This window comes from Arachis hypogaea, chromosome 13, assembly GCF_003086295.3.
Source record: "Arachis hypogaea cultivar Tifrunner chromosome 13, arahy.Tifrunner.gnm2.J5K5, whole genome shotgun sequence".
Taxonomy (NCBI): domain Eukaryota; kingdom Viridiplantae; phylum Streptophyta; class Magnoliopsida; order Fabales; family Fabaceae; genus Arachis; species Arachis hypogaea.
This window is the reverse complement of record NC_092048.1, coordinates 34,466,599-34,481,185: the sequence shown is the minus strand read 5'-3', so window position 1 is coordinate 34,481,185 and position 14,587 is coordinate 34,466,599. Positions and strand designations below refer to the sequence as shown.

The 14,587-nt window shown below is 40.9% G+C and overlaps 3 protein-coding genes across 3 annotated transcripts; 2 read left to right on the top strand and 1 right to left on the bottom strand.

Moving 5' to 3' along the window:
* The first annotated feature begins 862 nt into the window (after positions 1–862).
* LOC112738021 (glucan endo-1,3-beta-glucosidase 13) lies at positions 863–4,075 on the top strand. The gene is made up of 4 exons (XM_025788243.3): positions 863–1,490; positions 1,922–3,196; positions 3,643–3,673; positions 3,780–4,075. The coding sequence occupies exons 1-4, from the start codon at positions 1,427–1,429 to the stop codon at positions 3,919–3,921; spliced, it is 1,512 nt and encodes a 503-aa protein (XP_025644028.1). The 5' UTR covers positions 863–1,426; the 3' UTR covers positions 3,922–4,075.
* Positions 4,076–5,541: 1,466 nt separating this feature from the next.
* On the bottom strand, positions 5,542–7,909 carry LOC112738022 (profilin). The gene is made up of 3 exons (XM_025788244.3): positions 7,367–7,909; positions 6,629–6,766; positions 5,542–5,975 (listed from the first exon to the last, which is right to left on the bottom strand). Exons 1-3 carry the CDS (start codon positions 7,487–7,489, stop codon positions 5,841–5,843), a joined length of 396 nt encoding a protein of 131 aa, XP_025644029.1. The 5' UTR covers positions 7,490–7,909; the 3' UTR covers positions 5,542–5,840.
* A 2,268-nt stretch (positions 7,910–10,177) lies between these two features.
* On the top strand, positions 10,178–11,539 carry LOC112733468 (serine/threonine-protein phosphatase 7 long form homolog). Its single transcript, XM_025782428.1, has 4 exons — positions 10,178–10,276; positions 10,358–10,881; positions 10,998–11,085; positions 11,183–11,539. Exons 1-4 carry the CDS (start codon positions 10,178–10,180, stop codon positions 11,537–11,539), a joined length of 1,068 nt encoding a protein of 355 aa, XP_025638213.1.
* Positions 11,540–14,587: the final 3,048 nt, after the last annotated feature.

The window sequence follows — 14,587 nt, the reverse complement described above, 5'->3', positions numbered from 1 at the left end:
ATTTTAATATAACGATTATCAAATATAAATCACGTTAACACAAACTTACTTTTCATAAAAAAATTACTAGTCAATTATTATTATTATTTTTTGGTGTTTACTTAGTCAATTATTAATGCAGGGCAATTAGGCAAAGAGCCGAATGACAAACATAAAAGCATGGGAATGATGTTGACGAGCCCAAATGAATCTAGGTTATGGTCCACAAATAGGCCATTTTAAATAAATAAAAAAATTCATTATTTACAAATTATAATTATATATAAATACACCATTATTTATATTTATAAATTATAAGTATTATCTGACAATTTTGTTCGCTAGTTTAAAGGAACGAATGTGTGGGAATTTTGCTGGCTTAGAGGAAGGAAACGTTCTTTCTCAAATTTGCTATCAAGTGAGTGAGTGAGTGAGTGAGTGAGTGAACGAAATTAAAGTTACCAAATTCTATAAATAGCGTTTGAAGTTCATTTTATCTTTTGCCAATTTCATTATTCAGGGCATAAGATCGCATAACCCATGGTGAAGTTCTGATGACATTTACAACGAACTTGAAAATAAAGATTGAAGTGAAAAATATTTTTTTATTTTTTTTAGAAAGGTTGGGAATTGAGAAAGACGTGTAAAATGAAAATGAGGTGTGAGTGGAGTGGCACGCTTTTACCCTGACACACTCCAACGGGCAGCAATGTTGGGTTTTTTTTTTTTTTTTGGCTTTATTATGTGTTGTTGGTGTCTTCTCCTCGCCCGCTATACATTCAACACAATAAATAAATTAAATACTAATCATTTAGAAATAAAATTCTACAATAATTCAGGTAGAGTAAATTCAAATTCAGATGGACACAAAATTTGATCATTTGATCAAGTACTCAAAAAGATTCTAACTTCTAAGAATTTTATACAAGTAAAACATTTATCAATTTAAACATATGATTAGTAGCCATGTCTCTCATATAACAGTTTAATGTTATATTATTTCATTCTCATATTTATATAAATTTGATCATTATGGAATAATTACTTGAACTAGGTAGATAAAGCTGAATTTGTTTTTTTTTTTTTATTATTATTAAATAAAGTTGCGGTTACATGTAATTTTTTTAGGTATATACTTTTTAAAATTAGATTATACTTCGTTTTTTTTTTTTTATAATAATGTGAGGAGATGTAAGAGAAGTAAAGTAGAGTGTGTCTGAGTGAAGTTGAAGCTCTTAAAAAAAATCATCACACTGTAATGTGACTGTGTTAGCTCCGACAGAGAAAGAGAAGGAGCCGTCGTTACTTTTTCTGCGCATCGGAACGTTAGGTGAGGAGGTCAAAGCTTCAACAACGAAGAAGAAGAAGTAGAAGCTTCAGCTTCAGCTTCACCTCTCGTTGTTAGTTACAAGTAAAGTTGGGGGCAGAGCCGCAGAGGCAGCTGCACATGGCGGCCACTCGCTTCGCTCTCATCATCTTTGCGGCTTCGCTTTTCCTTATGCTTCTTCCAGGTTCGTCTTTTGCTCTTCTTCACTCTGCACTCACATCACCATTCCCCCTGTTTCTTTCTCTTTCTTCCTTTTTTTTAATTGAGTGACAGAACCTTCAATTTTTCCAGCTTTAATTTGCTTCAAAGAATGTCGGTGCTTCTCAACCTTATTTTTTATGTGCATGCAGTTGGTGGTTCTTTCTTAGCTTCCAAAACCCAGTGTTATTACTTGTTGCTAGAATCACATGTCGCTCTGTTTTTAGTTTGAAACTTAATGTGTGGGGACTTGGTGGTATCTACCTACTTCATGTTATAATGTGACACACCTTGTGCCATTTAGATTGAACAACAAAGTCATGGATTGTTATTTTCTCCTTTCTCAAATTTAAACTGAACCGCTTCAATCTGCTCATTTCTGTGTTCCCTTTTAATGTTGATGCAAATCTGTGTCAGATTGCTGCTCTGGGAGCTTTATTGGGATCTGCTATGGAAGAAATGCTGATGACCTCCCTACACCTGATAAGGTGTCTCAGTTGGTTCAGCTTCATAAGATCAAATATGTCAGGATTTATGATTCCAACATACAGGTCCTCAAGGCCTTTGCAAACACCCCTGTTGAGCTTATGGTAGGGGTTCCCAATTCTGATTTGCTCTCACTCTCCCAGTTCCAGTCTAATGCAGATACTTGGCTCAGAAACAGCATCCTTCCTTACTATCCGGCCACAAAGATCACATACATTACTGTAGGTGCCGAAGTCACCGAAAGTCCCAATAACGCCTCTATGTTTGTAGTGCCTGCCATGACCAATGTCCTTACAGCACTCAAGAAAGTTGGGCTGCACAAAAAGATAAGGGTATCCAGTACCCATTCTCTGGGAGTTCTGTCCCGATCGTTTCCACCTTCGGCTGGAGCTTTTAATAGCAGCCATGCATATTTCCTAAAGCCAATGCTAGAATTTCTTGCTGAAAACCAGTCACCGTTTATGATTGATATGTATCCTTATTATGCTTACCGAGATTCCCCAAAGAAAGTGCCTTTAGACTATGCACTATTTGAGGCATCCTCTGAAGTTATTGATCCAAACACTGGTTTGCTGTACACAAGTATGTTTGATGCACAGATTGATGCTATTTACTTTGCGCTGACGGCCCTAAACTTCCGAACGATTAAGATCATGGTGACTGAAACAGGTTGGCCTTCCAAAGGGTCGCCTAAGGAGACGGCTGCAACTCCTGATAATGCACAGAGATATAATGCTAATCTGATAAGGCATGTTATCAACAACACTGGCACCCCTGCAAAGCCTGGGCAGGAACTAGATGTCTACATTTTTTCATTGTTCAATGAAAATAGGAAGCCTGGTTTAGAATCCGAAAGGAACTGGGGATTATTTTATCCAGACCAGACAAGTGTGTATAACCTGGATTTCACTGGAAGAGGTGCTGTTGACATGACTACCTCGGCTAATATAACCAGATCAAATGGAACAACATGGTGCATTGCTTCAAGTAAAGCCTCACAAATGGACTTGCAGAATGCTGTAGATTGGGCTTGTGGTCCTGGCAATGTGGATTGTACGGCCATTCAGCCTAGCCAACCTTGTTATGAGCCAGATAACCTTGTCTCGCATGCTTCATACGCTTTTAATAGCTATTACCAGCAAAATGGGGCTTCTGATGTTGCCTGTAGCTTTGGAGGGACAGGTGTTAAGGTTGATAAGGATCCAAGTATGTTCGTTACAACTCATCATCGGTTTTATTTTTATTTGCCTTTTCTCTTATCATATATACTAGTTTATTCATTAACTATTGGATACATAACCATTGATTGCGAATTAATTGAAAGATCTCAAATCGGAAAAAAAAAATTAGGACCTTAGTAGTTGAAACTGTTTTGGTAGTAATCCTGGATGTTCAAAGTTATTCATGTTAACTGTGACCGACTCTGAACAAGCTAGGTATGCTTTGAAAAAAGCTTATAAACATGAAAATCATTTTAGTTGAGGAAGTGTACTTTCTAGATGGGTATGCTTTATGTGCGAGTTGTTGAATGAAAGCGTGGTTGATTAAATTATATATCTTGCCGAAAGCTGTGCTTTGTCAAATTGTCTGGCATACTCTATTTTTCCTTTGTCATTGAAGTTATGAACAAGTACTTGTGTTCAATTCTGCAGGCTATGACAACTGCATCTACATGAGAGCTGGGTAAGTTAGATACATGTTTCTTACTAACACTCAGAAAATTGTGTATGTAATTGCTAGTTATTATTCAAATTCTAATGCGGCATTTGGGTTTTCTCTCTGTGTGCAGAGGCAATAACAAAACTGTGACAGGTAATACAACAGCAATGTCTTCAACTTCATCTACAGCACATAAAGGAAGTTCTTCATTAATTTATGGTTTTGTTCTTGTAACTTCGCTCTCCATTCTATTGAATATTCAACGGTACTGAAAAGCTTGATTATAGCATGATTTTGCCATGTTGTGATAGATGTATGCTGCATTTGACATGCAGGGGAGGTAGTTGTTATTATAATACATCATAAAAGTGTAAACTCCTTTGCTGGTTGTTATATAAGAATAAGAAAAAGGGTTTCTAAGTTCAACGTAATTTTGTGAGCCAAGTGATAGGCAAAAACTTGTAGATGACTCACTCCTCTTCGTATGTAATCGCACATATGATGAGATCATTAAGAGTTAAGGAAATGCTGATGTTTTGGTCCGGCTGCTTCAATTGCATTTGCATATTTGCGTTCCGGGCTAATTAACTATTTGCTTTAGAATCTGGAAATATATTTTGTTTCTATTCCCCAAAAAATAAAAGAATAAAGTTTTGAATGAGAAACTAATGGGTTACAAACTAAAATTATAACCATTTGTTGTGGACTTGTGGCTAAGGATGAATGAGTCGAGTTGGAATGTAATAATTCTAGATCCGACCAACCCACTTGTAGAAAGCACTCGGTTAGGGTTACTATAAACCCGTGAGTTGGAAATTCCCCCAAAAAACAACGGAATTATGATGATGAAGGCTACTTTAATAGTATTATATTCTTTTCGTGAACATGATGAATGCTACTTACGAATCATGCAAAGCACTCATTGTTGAAGTCATAATCCAGACATATGTTCATTCAACCGATTACAGTACACTAGGTCACTAGCCATTCAACATAAATTTAATATTATGTTCAAAAAAAAAATTATAATATTTTCGTGGCGTTACATACAAGCTATCACATAAGATAATAATCTCTGCATTTTTGGGGGGATGTTAGACAGCATATTAGTTATTCCAGCTAGTGCACTTTGAACAATCTAGGGTCGGAACAGAACAGGCGGTAGATTAGTCAAACCCGTCCTTTTTAAGAAAACAATTAGACAGATATTTCTTTTACAACCATTAATCACATAAATGGTAGAAAAAGAAAAAAAATTAATGAAACTGAATTTAATTTTGATGTATATATCTAATATTGCATCAAAATTAACTTTAAAAAAAAAAAGGAAAGAGAAAATTGCCCCCCTGATTGACATAAGTTGCAGAACCTAATTAAATGACAAGTCGTTACTCGTGAATTTGGTTAGCTACTTAAACTTGTTTTTGGTTGAAGGTTAATTCAACTTATACATGGACAATAGAGAGACACCATACCGTCCTCCATAGTCAACGTTGCTCGGTACTTCAATAATGGTCTCCTTACAAATTACCCAAAATGATGAGCTAGGGAATACTTTCTACAATTTTCCACTGAACCCATTTTATAGAATTATTATTGCAATATAGACTGTACTACTTTGAAAATTGCGGTTATGTACTTGAACCAATCATTTCTTATCCTATAAAAATATATCCTTGGGATATTCTTCTAAAGGTTCCACTTTTTTTTTTTTCTTTTAAAAGAATTCTTACTATTAAAGTTAAGAAAAAAAAAACTAATTACCTTAAAAACAATAAATCAAAAGGAACATAATGATAATATACAGTAGGAAAATAGGAAATAGGAAGGGGAGTGTGAGTATATAAATATGTCATTATACCATAGATAGTATGCATGGTTACTGCCAAATAGATAAGAATCTGCAAAGTTTATATAAATATGCCAATCATTATACCATAGCATTAAAAATTAAAACCACTGTAATGTATACAGGTTCCCCACTAAAAAAAAAAGTACATCGACAAAGATTATGGTCATTACTTCTCAAGCCCCAAACTTTTTTTCATTTTTTTTTTCTGCAACATAACCGTAAAATTATTATACTAGAATCAAGCATTCCCAGTTCCAACTCCGGGTCGACGCAAAAACCTTGTACAGAAGCCAATGAAATATGCTATGAACCATAAGAGATAGAGAGAGTAAGAGAGGATTAGAGACCCTGCTCAATGAGATAGTCACCGAGCCTCTCAACAACCATGTTGCACTGACCCGGGGTCATTGGTTCATCATATATGCCAATGATCAATGCCTGATTGGTCTTCTTAATAGTAACACCACCAGGACCCTGGATAATAGGCGCAAATGCTAATGTCTCAAGGCCAAACATACAAATGAAGACACAAAATCTACACAAGATACTCAACAAGAAACAACCAGTGTGTCCACGTCTCACTAAATTTCACCATTGAATCCATAAGTTTGGAAGAACAGAAAAATCATTTAAGTATTATAGATTGTTAAAAGAAAATATGCAGAAGAGAAAGACCTGCATGTATATCTGTCTATACTCATCCATAAATTGATTGAAATATATAAACCAGACACGTGGAAAAGGACTAGATTTTCCTTCATGTGGGTGTTATTCCAAATACAAGTGAATGCTCAATGCTCTAAGAAGATATATGTCATAAACTCATAATATCATATGCAACACACCGTTACATATTATCTAATTTACATGGGTATATTACTTCACTATAAAATGTGCAAATCAGCCCTTTAGAAAAACATAGATCGCAGCACTTAAAATGACATGATACAGCTCAATTTACAACATGATTCGAATACCAATTTACAAAAATGAATAGTAAGAGATATCATAAATTTATATTCACGTAGAAAATGTAGGATATATATATTCTAGATCATTACATTATCTTCTGAATTTATACAATCAAGATTCAAAAATAAAGATTGAATATTAGAAATAGTCCTTACCTTCTTCCCTCGGATGACAGCTCCGGGCTCACCTTGGATTACCATATATTTTGTTCCACCGAGGTAAAGTCCAGTAGGAGCAAGTGTTCCGGGCTCCGCGAAATCATTCATGATAGCAGTGATTTCCTCAGGCTTGAACTGCCAAAAAATTAAAACATTATACACAAATAAAAATCAATACTAGCGGGAACAGATCTGCTCGCACACAAATTCATTACACCATCCTACGTGTGTTGTGAATCAATCAAACATCAAAACGAATAGAAATGTAAAATCATAAGCCTTTAATAATAGCAACAAGTTTTAGTATATAACTAATTAACAGTCGCAGAAAATTCAACTCCCTAGTCAAAATTAATATTCTTTGTTCAGCTAGGATTTCGTAACCTTAAAAACATGCAACAAGTTTGAAACTTTTTGCACGGTGACACCTCTCAAATCTCCAAAACAGTATTAATCGCTGTAACCCCAATTTATAACCGCAACGAGCTGAAATCGGCAAATCTAGAACCTTTACAAGGAAGATACACAATCCCCCCAAATTCCAATACGATCAATCATCCAATCTCACAAATCGCATAAAGAAACTTGAAAATTGAAATAAAGAGAGTGTACTATCCAAGGAAGCAACATCCATCATCAACAACAACAACAAAATCAATCTTTTAACTAGAGCAAAATAGTGAGCCGATCCAAACTTTGATGAACGATTAAATGAGAAAAAAAAAAAAAAGAAACCTGAGGGAAATTGGAGCTCTGAGCCCAAACGCTGCCGTCTTGGCCGAGGATGGCGGCAGACGTGAGCTGATTACCCTCGATGTCGCAGATAAGGTGCTCATCGACGTAGGCCTGCCACGACATGATGGAAAATGAGAGACGATTGAGATTTTCTCGGGAAAATGAGTGCTTGAATGCTGAGAAAATGGTCTCTTTTTTCTTCTTAAGCTAACTGAGCTGCGTTGCGGTGAAGTGCGGTAGCGTTGATACTACGGAGCTATAAATCCGACTCATGATTACTTTAAATTACCAGAATGCCCTTTTCATTACCCTATTTTCGCTGTTTCGGGCTGGCATGCAGGAAAAAGGAATTTTAATAACACAAAAAAAATTATAATATAATATCTTAATAATAAATAAATAAATATTGGGAAACCGTTTCAAAAAGAAAAAAAAAAAGTCATTTTCTTTTCTTGAAGGTTCAACGTCGCTTCTAATAATTCTTTTTCTTTTTTCTCTTTTCTTTTCTTCTCTTTTCTTTTCCTTTTTCAAATACCAACAAACCATTGTCTATTAGAGTAACCAGGGTATTATATGTAACCAAAAAAATTATAAAAAAAAATTTTCTGGTAACTTTAATTTTTGCATGTGGCAGCTAAACCAAGATAATAAGCAGTTTGTAGATGGAAGAAATATATTTATTACCATGTTTTACAATACAAATAGATAGTCAAAAGTAGGAGAAATTATTTTTGGATGTCTTCGAAATATATTTAGTAACAGATTGCTTCTAATAATTTTATAACTACATATTGATATTTTTAATAATTATAATTAAATATAAAATAAAAAATTAAAATATTGGACACTTTAAACGTAAATTTAAGGGTAAAAAACCCTAATAAGCCAAGGCAAGAAATGTGTAATGTAAATACGCCAAACTGAAAATCGTTTCAGCAATAAGCCAAAAGCTATTTTTATGTAATTCGAACCAGGGTGGTTCGAACTACGAACCTTAGTAATTCGAATCAGGGTGGTTCGAATTAGGTGGAGAGGAGCTTTGAATGTAATTCGAACCAATATGGTTCGAACTACTACCACAAGTAATTCGAACTCACCTAGTTCGAACTATAGGCAATTGTGTAATGTATGTAATTCGAACCAAGCTGGTTCGAATTACCCTTGGCGTGCTCCTTCATAAATCGAACCAAGCTGGTTCGAATTAGGGGTGATTCGGCTTAGGGGTGCACATGGGCCGGGTAAAGCCGGGTTTGATGTGACCCAGACCCGATTCAAAATATACACAGGGTCTATTTATTAGACCCGAACCCGACCCTAAACCCGATGAAATCAATACACTTTCGGGCCACAATTATACCAGGTGAAAACCGGGCCGTTAACATTACGTTACGTTGATACCTTCTTGTAAGCTAGCATGTAAAAATATTCAAATTTTTAAGACTCCAACCATTATTTAACATGGTAAAATTCACTTAGAAAAATATAACAAAAACCAACCCTTCTTTAAAATTAAAGCATAACCACAATCAATACTAAAGCAAAACCACAATCAATACTAATATTGTCTAATAATACCAAATATTTAAATCAATACAAATAACACAATATTATGCATTAGTCTAAAGTCTTATGCATTCTAAACATAAAACATTAACTTATAGTCTTATAATGACTAATAAAACAAAATATTAAGGTTTACAATACTTAAATTCCACATAAGAATAGTCATGATCCATCACTAATAACACAAAATATTAATTGTGTATGATGACCGGACCACCGGGCCGACTTCAGGTGACCCGAGCTATGGCCCGGACCCAACTCGAAATAATGACCGGGTCTATTTTTGAGACCCTTACCCGACCCTAAACCCGATGAAATCACACCAAATTAGCCTCTAAAATGTTCAGGACCGGGCCGAACCTTCGGGCCGGGCTGGGTCTGTGCACCCCTAATTCGGCTATATAAGGAGTTCGAATCACCCTCATTCGAACTATTATTCCTTCCCCCTACCCCACCAAATCTCAGAGAAAACGACCCAGATTCTCTCCGAGGAAGACCTGAACGGAATACTCTGCTGATGGGGGACGATCCGGCACGGTTATATTGCTTGGACGGAGTCGCTCATATAGCCGGGGTCATCAACGACGAGGTTAGTACGGAAATATTTTTGATTCTAGCGGTAGTTGTGACTTAGTGGTTTTGCATGTGGGTTAGATGGTGGTTTATGTTAGTGGTTTATGTAGGTGGTTTATGTGAGGGGATTTTGTTGGTGGTTTATGTTAGTAGTTTAAGTTAGCGGTTTAAGTTAGTGGTTTATGTTAGTGGTTTAGGTTGGTGGTTTAGGGTAGTGGTTTATGTTAGTGGTTTAAGTTAGTGGTTTCTGTTAGTGGTTTATGTTGGTGGTTGATGTTACCGATTTTTGTGAGTGATTTATGCAAGCGGTTTATGTGAGTGGTTTAGGGTAGGTGGTTTTCGTTAGTGGTTTTATGTTGGTGATATGTTTGACTTGTTTGATTGTAGTTGTTTTACGCTAGATGTTTCATGTAAACCGGTTTAGTTAAGGTTTTTCTTGTTAGTGGATCTCGTTAAGCCGATTTATGTTAACGGTTTAGTTGTGCGGTATATGAGTTTCTTTTCCAGTTGCTTATCTTTCATGTAATGTTATGCGGTTTTATTTAGCAGAATGGTTTGTTGATGATTTATCGTGTTGCTTACGGTTGTGGTTGGTTTTTAAGCTGGTTTTAACTATGCGGTTCATTTCATGCGCAGCCCCAGCGATGCATTAGGAGCATGCGGCGGTAGCAGGGCATGCGACTTGATGACAGATACGTTCCGTACTTGCAAATGGCAGGTCTATACCATCTTGCAAGGTTGAACGACCGATGGTTTCGGCTAGACGAGGCCCTTGTCAGTGCATTCGTGGAGCGATGGCGTCCCGAGACGCACACGTTTCATATGCCGTTCGGAGAGTGCACTATCACACTCCAGGACGTGGCATACCAGCTGGGTTTGCCAGTGGACGGCCATTACGTGAGCGGGTGCCTGTCAGAGTTCCATATATACATCGAGGGTGGCCACCCAGCCTGGGTCTGGTTCCAGGAGTTGCTCGGAGTTATACCTCCTCCTAGTCAGGTTCAGAAGTACGCAGTGAACTGCAGCTGGTTTCAGGAGACTTTTGGCGAGTGCCCTGAGGATGCAGATGAGGAGACTGTGCGCCGATATGCCCGTGCGTACATCATGATGTTGTTGGGCACGCAGCTGTTTGTGGACAAGTCCGGGAACCGGATTCACATCAGATGGCTTCCGTACGTAGCGAGGCTGGAGGAGCTGGGTACCTACAGCTGGGGTTCTGCAGCACTGGCTTGGTTGTACCGGTGCATGTGCCGAGTGGCGAACAGACATGTCGTCAAGTTAGCGGGCCCGCTTCAGCTACTTCAGTCTTGGATCTTTTGGTGCTTTCCTCGGTTTAGGCCTGCAGGATATGAGACGTTCAGCTGGCCGTTGGCCTCGAGGTACTAGAAACGGCCTTATCTATTTCAATTTTACACACAACACTGCATTTCATTAATAGTCTATTGCATACTCTAAACACATATTTCAGTTGATGTAACACATGTGTATGTTGCAGATGGTCAGATTACAACCCTTCCGGGAGCGAGAAGGGTCCTAGAGTGGCGATGTGGAGGCTCAGGATAGACCGGTTACAGGACAGGGAGGTGAGTATGCAAGTTAACAAATGTCCTTTTATAAGCAAGCTTTTCGAGTTGGTTCCAACAGTTGCCCTGACAAGGGTGGGTTCCTTGTGTTGTGCAGTTTATATGGATGCCGTACAGTAGCCCCGACGTACTTCAGGTTCTGCATCCGGAGGTTTTGGAGCCTCGGCATATGGCGTTGTGGCGCTCTGTGACCGCGCTGATCTACTTTGCTGTCATAGAGTGGCATCAGATAGATCGTGTTCTTCCGCAGTTTGGAGGGGTACAGCCCCCTCCGCTTCCCGCACTGAACATTGACTTTCTGATGTCCAAGGACGGGAGAGGTGGCGATCGGTGGTTCCCGTCTTATTTGCAGAAGTGGCATCTCTACTGGGACTCTCGTCAGGAGAGTGTGCTGAGGTTCGACGTTGTTGCCGACCCCGGACCGTCGCATGAGTTCCTTGAGTGGTGGAGTTAGCATGGGAAGAGGTTCTTGTCTCCGGACACGTAGCTGGGGGATCCGAGAGCAGTTCCGGTTCCAGTTGAGGCGTCACAGCGGGGTCCGGGGCGAGTTCCTGACATGGATCGTCCTGAGGACGTGCCGGACAGGCGTAGGGTTGAGAGGAGGATGGGTGTGGGGACACGGCGGAGCCAGCGTGAGTTTAGGTGGCCTGATCATGCTATGGACGATGATCACGACGCCGGTCCCGTTAGAGGTGGACGACGATTCCAGGGAGGTAGGGCGAGGGGGCGTGCTGACCGTGGGGACGACAACGATGATCAGCATGGGCACGTTGGCGGGGGTGGTTCAGGGGCTGTTGCAGCTGTGGGTACTAGTACACACGATGGCGGTCATGGGGGTGAGTGGTATGGTACAGGGATGGGTGACGGGGCTGACACGGGTGACGCTGGACTTGGATCGGCCCTCTTGGACATTACTTCGTTGGTGTGCCAGCCGATGACCAACCTGAACAGGGGGTACACCTTGGGTTATCCCGGGGTCACAGTGGTCAGACTTTATTGGGTCAGACACGCTTGTTGGGGACTTTGGGAGTCCACGCTTCCTAGAGGAGATCACCGCCATCATGCAGGGGGACGTCACTCCCCGCAGTGGTGGTCAGACCTCAGGCACACAGGCCCCGTTAGATGTTGATCTGAACGAGCCTCCATCGTCATCCGGTGGTCACCAGTTCGGTCTCGGAGGTACCCCTCCATCCGCCTTCACCGCTGCATCACAGTCTGTCGCAGGGCTGGCTGCGGCACCCCTGCATGTTGCGCCACCTGCACAGCCTGCCCCGCAGGAGGATGGGGATGACATCGAGGATGAGAAGCCGTTTATCCGCCGAGGTCAGAGGGCACGGGTAGCCCATCGCTGTGGTACTGGATCGCATCTGTTTAGATGATTCACGTTTCATGTATTTTGTTCCCTATGGTTCAATCATCTATGATAGTGATATGTACTTTTCTTGTTATGTTGTAGTCTATTTACCTATGTTATTTGTTATTTGTATTGTGGGACATTGACTATTTATAATCATTGAATCATGAAACAGTTTAGTGTTTACCTTTGCATATTAAAATTTGCATCGACGGAACTTGTAGCAGTATTCATAATGAAAGACAACATATTCATTACTACTCGCAACAATCAAAGTACAATGTATAAAGATCAAACAGTTACATACGTGCTCAAACATTGCATCTAACAGGAAAACTAAAATGTAAATAATACTAACACTAACAACATGCCCACTAATGGCACCCTGTCTGAGACGATCCTCCTAGCTGTGGGCAACAACGTCGTGTGTGTCCGGGTTGGCGACATAGGCCGCACCTCTTTGGCCGATTCGGATCTGCCTCGTCCATATTCGTCCGTATCCTTGTGGATCTAGGATGACCCTCTCTCGCACGCCTCCTGTCAGGGTCTGGAATCACCGTGGTCCCGTTGTAAGGTGGCCAGAAGCCCTCCGAGATCGGAGGTGTGAATTTCATCTGATACACACTGAACACCGAGCTAATCTGATAGACGCTGTGAACGTAAGAGGTCCAGGTGACCCGTGAGTAGGCACAGCATGCAAGTGCATGCTGACACGGGAAATGAAGTGCCTGGAAGTACCCGCAGTCACATGTCCGCGAGGCAAGCGATACTCTGTAGGTACCCAAGGAGAAAGAACCAGTCGGAGTGGTCTCTGCTACGGTGAACTCGGAGTTATCCCGGTCATACAACGTCACCGTGAAGTACCTGGCCGTCTTCAAGTTGGCCTCAATACACTTCACCAAATGCTGACTGAATTGTTGTCCGGTTCCCATCTGGGCCTCAGCCTCTGTCCCCTTGCGAACAAAGAGTTCCGCAAGCCTATAATATTTTGCCTTCACCAGGGATGCTACAGGGAGATTTCTGACCCCCTTGAGGATTGAGTTCACACACTCGGAGATGTTCGTCGTCATGTGACCGAATCTCCGCCCCTCATCACGATGCTGAGTCCACAAGGAGTAATCAATCCGGTTCGCCCACTCACACATCGCCGGGTCTTCAGACCACAAAATATCAAACCAGTAATCGAATTCAACCTCGGTCTTCGCATACGCCGTATTCACTAGAAGCCTCCTAGCGTCTTTTCCCTTGAAGATAAGGGCAAAATTAGCCGCTACGTGTCGTATGCAGAATGCAGAGTACGCAGATGGCGGTAACCAACCTCCGTCAGGGCCTCAAGCGCAGCCTTGATGCCGTTGTGCCTGTCCAATATAACCAGCAGACCGGGCTGCAGGGTCACGTGCTGTCGAAGGTGCGAGAGAAAGAATGTCCAGGACTCTGCATTCTCACCCTCTACTAGTGCGAATGCGACAGGTAGAATGTTGGAGTTCCCGTCATGTGCAATCGCGATGAGCAACGTTCCCCCATACTTCCCATACAAATGTGTGCCGTCAATGCTGACTAGCGGCTTGCAATGACGGAATGCCTCGATGCACGGAGGGAAAGTCCAGAAAAGTCTGTGGAAATACACTTGAGACTCGTCCACCTGTCCTCCAACTCGAACCGGGCTCGTCCTGAGGACCGCAACACTTCTAGGCATCGTCAGCTGGACACCCAACACCCACCTAGGTATGTCGTTGTATGACTCATCCCAGTCACCGTAGATGAGGGCAATAGCCTTCTGCTTTGCCATCCATACCCTCCTAGTCGGCCTAAAACCAAAGTGCGCTGCCGTGGCGTTTAGGAGCACCTTTATGCTCACGGATGCGTCAGCCCTAACCATTGGCATAATGAACGCCGAAATCACATGATAATCCAAACTCCTGTGGTCACTTGAGATGGATGTGGCCAGGCAAGTGTGAGGTCCGTTGTACCGTTTGACCTCCCAAACCCCCTTGCGCTTCCGGAGACTCAGTCGAATCAACCATGTGCACCCATTCCCAAACTCGAAACACTTGCCCACATACCGGCGGTGATCGGACTCCAGCACCTTGTACTGTACCCCTCGCCGGATGCTGTAACTCTTCACACTTAACAGGGCCTCGTCTTTAT